Consider the following 4,712-nt stretch of genomic DNA (forward strand, 5'->3'; position numbering starts at 1 on the left):
AGGAAGAATTCTTCCTTCTCCATCTACCAAAGGAGGAGAAGAGCTACCTGGGAGAGTTCTCTCTCACATGATGAAATGAAAAATTGCAGATAGAGTGAAATTCTTTTTGCACTGAACAAAGCCTGCCCTGTAACAAGGCTCACTTTGCTTTGCTTTCCTGGTGTGGCGATGACACATATGAAGTCTCCCAGACTGTCCATCTAGGCAGGTGTGTTCAGCTACAAGACCTGCCTTCACACATACATTGCAGAGAGAAGTTGTCACTGACAGCTGAAGAAGAGCTAATTTTATGACAATGTAATACAGGAATGGAACCACCACCACAAGCCTGGTTTTCAGTTTCTACGTCATGGGGTTCTGCTATCGACAGCCTCTTTTGTCCAGAATTAATCTAAATTACATGCAACAACACGTGATGGAGTGTCAGTGTTGTTCCCATCTCAGAACAAAACCAGCATTCCTCTGGTGATCTTTTCACAGCTGCAGAAAGCATCGTGGAGCGAATGCTTTCATCATTCAGAGCCATGTATTCATAAGTCTATTTAATTAATTAGAGTTGCTCAGCATTCCTTCTGAAGCACGTTGCTGCTTTATTAGAGGGCAGCTGTATGCTAAGGACAATACAAATGGAAGAGAAATCAGACAGTGGCTCAGGAGCTGTGAAGCTCTTTTATTTCTTAGACAATCCACTAATCCTGAAGAGATCAACAGGTCTTCCCTATCTCCACGTATGCTATTATGATCACATATCTTATCACTCTTTCTTTATGACCTCAGAGGCTTTGGAGGAACAATTTTCTTCCCAAGAGGACATAAAATATAGCCTTTCTGACATCAAGTAAAAAGAAAGAGCAGGAAGCCATCAGCTTTTTGGTAATACCCTCATAATAGCAGAGCAAGATGTTTATAAGCCAAGATTTGCAGTGCAATTTTCACCTCTTACAGATTTTGATTACATCTCCTGAACAGACACTGAGCACAGCCTGCTATTAGTAGAGTCTGTAGTCTCTGCTACAGACTGCATTAACCACATCAAATTTACAGTGTGTTGAAATGAAACTGGCTGATCATTTCTTCGTGGTTTTTTTTTGTTGTTGTTTTTTTTAATGCTTTGTCACTTTGGAGGGAAAATAGTCAAATAGGAGAGGGCCTTACGCATCTAATACATCTGCTACATCATCACTGTATGTGATAAAAGATAGGTGGTTTTATTCTATTCTAAGACAGGCAGCAACCTGTTCACAGACAGCCTGAAAACACTTGCCACTGGTTTGGATTGTGTTTTAGTATAACAGAAGAGCATTCCTTCATTTGAGTTTGCCTTTTCCACCAGTGATACAAAATTGGATGATACTTCATAAACTAATCCGTACCAACACACTTAACAGCTTTTATGAGAATTGCTCATTTTATAATACTTAAACTCTGCAAGTCTCTGAGTTCTCAAGTGCTATGAAACAGCCTCCCTGCAACATGCACTTCATGTGGCTTTAATTATCTGCAACGTGTGTCACAGTTATCAAGGATGTTCCCAGTTGCCCATTTGCTGTGTCGGCTGGAAGTTCCCTGGGGATCGCTGGCAGTCATTACTCCTGGTGGAAGAAAGCCTGCAGGTTCATTTAGACTGAGGATCTGAACAAGCCACTTGGAGGCAGGAGCATTACAAGCTCAAAAAACAAAGATCAGGGCTCAAAATGTCACCGAATTCTCCAACACCTTGAGCCACCTGCACACACAGCTTCCAAACTCTGATGACTGGGCTGCTACGCTCCATGGAGGGAGCGCTTACCTTTCCCAAGTGAGTTTCTCTAGAAGAGCTTTACCTTCTTGAACTGCCATAAAATATAATCCATGGTAACAGAAAAAATAATCTCATTTTTGTCACCACTGCAATTTTTGTTGTTGTTTTTTTTTTTTTTCAGGCTGCTGAAAACAAGAGCCGTGGGCCCTCCAGGAAAGGCAGGCTGGGATGTTTGCATGTGCTGCCACCTGCGGTGACAGTGTGTCCCTCTCACCGCTGTGCTGCGGGGGTTTTCATTCCAGCACTAAGCACGTTCCTTCCAAGAGGGCTGTCAGAAGGGCAGTTAAGTTGGAATCACTGCTTTAATTCATACGTGCTCCGCGTGGAGACAGCAGATTCTAACAATTCTGCTTTCAACTGTGGCAATGCCCGAGTTCGTGTTGTTTTTTTTCTCCCACCTGATTAAATTCAATAGTAAGTTTGTATCTTTATTCAGACCACAGAGAGCATGTTCTAAATCAGCACCAAATTTGCAGCAAAACACACACACACATCACAAACTTTGCATATGTTTATACACATAAAACTTGGCTCCAACTGAATGCTTAATTATTTGTAAAATCAAAGTGTACAAAAGAACTCCATAATAAGCATTTGCACAAATGAAATAATTATACTAACAGCCTGTAAAACTTACAGATTGAATTGAGAAATGACAAATTCTCAAATTAAGTGATGACATTAAATATTTAATCTAAACATCAGCAAGATGTCAAATTATTATTTCTCCCTATAAAAAGTAGTATCTTTTTTTTCTCCTACCTACAAGTGCCATTTGGATGTTAAAATGGCAGAATATATCTAAACAAGCAAATCCAAATACAGCTTTAAGTATAACAAATGTTACCTTGAGCAAATAAACCTTATCAAGTTTCTCAAGCCATCCTGGTACAAAGCAGCCTTAGGGCAGATCACTCAAGTGTGCACACTGTCCATGTTCAACAGCTGTAAGAGAAATGGCACAGATCTGAACACCTGAGTTTGGGATACCCTGCAACTGTGAGTTGTGTGAATTGCTCTGAGCACAGGCCTTGACACTGAAGTGCTAGACAAAAGAGAGAGCCTTTTGTCTGAAACCACGGGGACAAACCTCCAACAGGCCCTAAGTTTCGTGTTCTTTAAAGGAGAGGAGGGATCTGAGCAATATACTTAGGAACTTGTGCATTCAAAAATGTAGAAAGGCACACCAGAGTTAGTAGTTTTTTATATCCACAAAAGTACAAGTTTATTTGCATACGCAAATACTTACAGGATATTTCTTTGTTGTAAGCAAAATCTGTATGTTCACCATTTAAATAACAAGTTCACTTGCCATTTAAAACTGCAGTCTTAGTAACTGCACCTGACAGTCTTATTCCCCAAGTGTTATAGAATATGGGGCTTCTTTCTGTTCTCTATGCAACTTTTTTGCCCTGTTTTTCAAATCCTCTGCCTTAGCATCATTCTTCTCAATGCCATCTCCCAGCTTGTACATTCGACTGGCGTTGGCACAGGCCCATATGTGACCCAGCTCACACCCTTTCAGGGAGTACTTTAGAGCATGGTTCATGTCCTTAGGGACCCCAGGTGCTCCTTGCAGGTATATAACACTGAGGTTGAAGCAGCTAGGAGCAAAGTTGCCATCACAGGCTTTTGTGTAATAGTCTCTAGCGACAACAGGGTCGGGTTTATCATCGTTTATTCTCCCATCATGGGCCAGCAGCCCAATGTTATGGCACGCGTTGGCTGACTTCTTCCCTCCCTTCTCACATGACTTCATGAAAGAGTTGTAGGCAGCTTTCAAATCTGGGTCGAGTCCACCTGTCAGCCAAGAAACCAAAAGATAACTGGAAAAAACACAATGGAAGTTCTGTGCTTTGCGACATGCTTCCCAGTGCTCTGTGGGAAATACAGCATCCCTCACTTACCAGAGGATCGTAGAATCATCCTGGTTGGCAGGGACCTTGAAGATTATCAAGTCCAGCCATAACCTAAATCCCCCTACCATAACCTAACTTACCCGTTCAGTGCTTAAATCACGTTGCTTAGCACTACATCTGCATTTATTTTAAATACCTCCAGGGATGGTGACTCCAACACCTCCCTGGGCACTGTCCAACAACTCTTTCAGTACATAAATACTTCATAGAATCATCCTGGTTGGTAGGGACCTTGAAGATCATCAAGTACAACCATAACCTAAAACCCACTTCAGATGCTGCAGAAACCATTTAGGACTTGAGAGGCACTATGGTTGTCTCAGTTGCAAAGGTTTTGTTAATGTCTTCAAGTCAGGAAGCCCTCCTCCACTCCCCAGTGATCACACCTTACACAGACAAAAAAACCCCAAACACTCTTTCTACTACTGCATCTACAGATTTCTTAATGGCTCACTAGACAAAGTACTCTTTTACCAGTATACCTACAGCTGCACTGAGGTTGTTACTAGTTTTTAACTGGAGCAAAGTATCATCTTCCTTCCTAGTACTGTCACTTGGAAGAATACTCAGTAGTTTAACTGCTTCCTATTGCTGTACCAGCAGATACATCTCTGGCAGACTTGGGGCCTGTTTATGTGCCTGCAAGAGGCGTTACAGGCTAAGTTTGTGTCTTCCTTACTTTCTCTAAAAAAGAACATGCAGGATAAGAGGAAATCCAAATGTTAAGAACAGGACACACAACAAGATTCAGCACGGGATATACTGATCAGTTATACAGGCATCATGAGCTAACTAGCAGTTAAAGCTGATTCTTCAGAAAGAACCACTTCAGGTTTCCCACCCTCGCCCAGCTTTTATCACGCGACCATAAAAGAGGCAGGAGGGGCAGTTCTCAAGGTCAGGAGGAAACGCAAGCGCTCGGCACCTCTGCAGCAGGAAGGACCGCGTCCCGCAGCCGCGGGAGGGGAGGGGAGGGCAGGACGGCGGCGGGG

The 4,712-nt window shown here is 42.4% G+C and overlaps 1 protein-coding gene across 1 annotated transcript in view; it reads right to left on the minus strand.

Moving 5' to 3' along the window:
* Positions 1-3,152: 3,152 nt before the first annotated feature.
* Positions 3,153-4,712, minus strand: part of LOC104385166 (cytochrome c oxidase assembly factor 7) — a 5,714-nt gene continuing 4,154 nt past the window's right edge. Inside the window, exon 2 of the mRNA XM_009993581.1 lies at positions 3,153-3,627. Coding sequence (XP_009991883.1) covers positions 3,153-3,627 — 475 coding nt within the window. The remainder of the gene's footprint in view (positions 3,628-4,712) is intronic.

Source organism: Chaetura pelagica, unplaced genomic scaffold (genome assembly GCF_000747805.2).
Source record: "Chaetura pelagica isolate M959 unplaced genomic scaffold, ChaPel_1.0 scaffold433, whole genome shotgun sequence".
Taxonomy (NCBI): Eukaryota; Metazoa; Chordata; class Aves; order Apodiformes; family Apodidae; genus Chaetura; species Chaetura pelagica.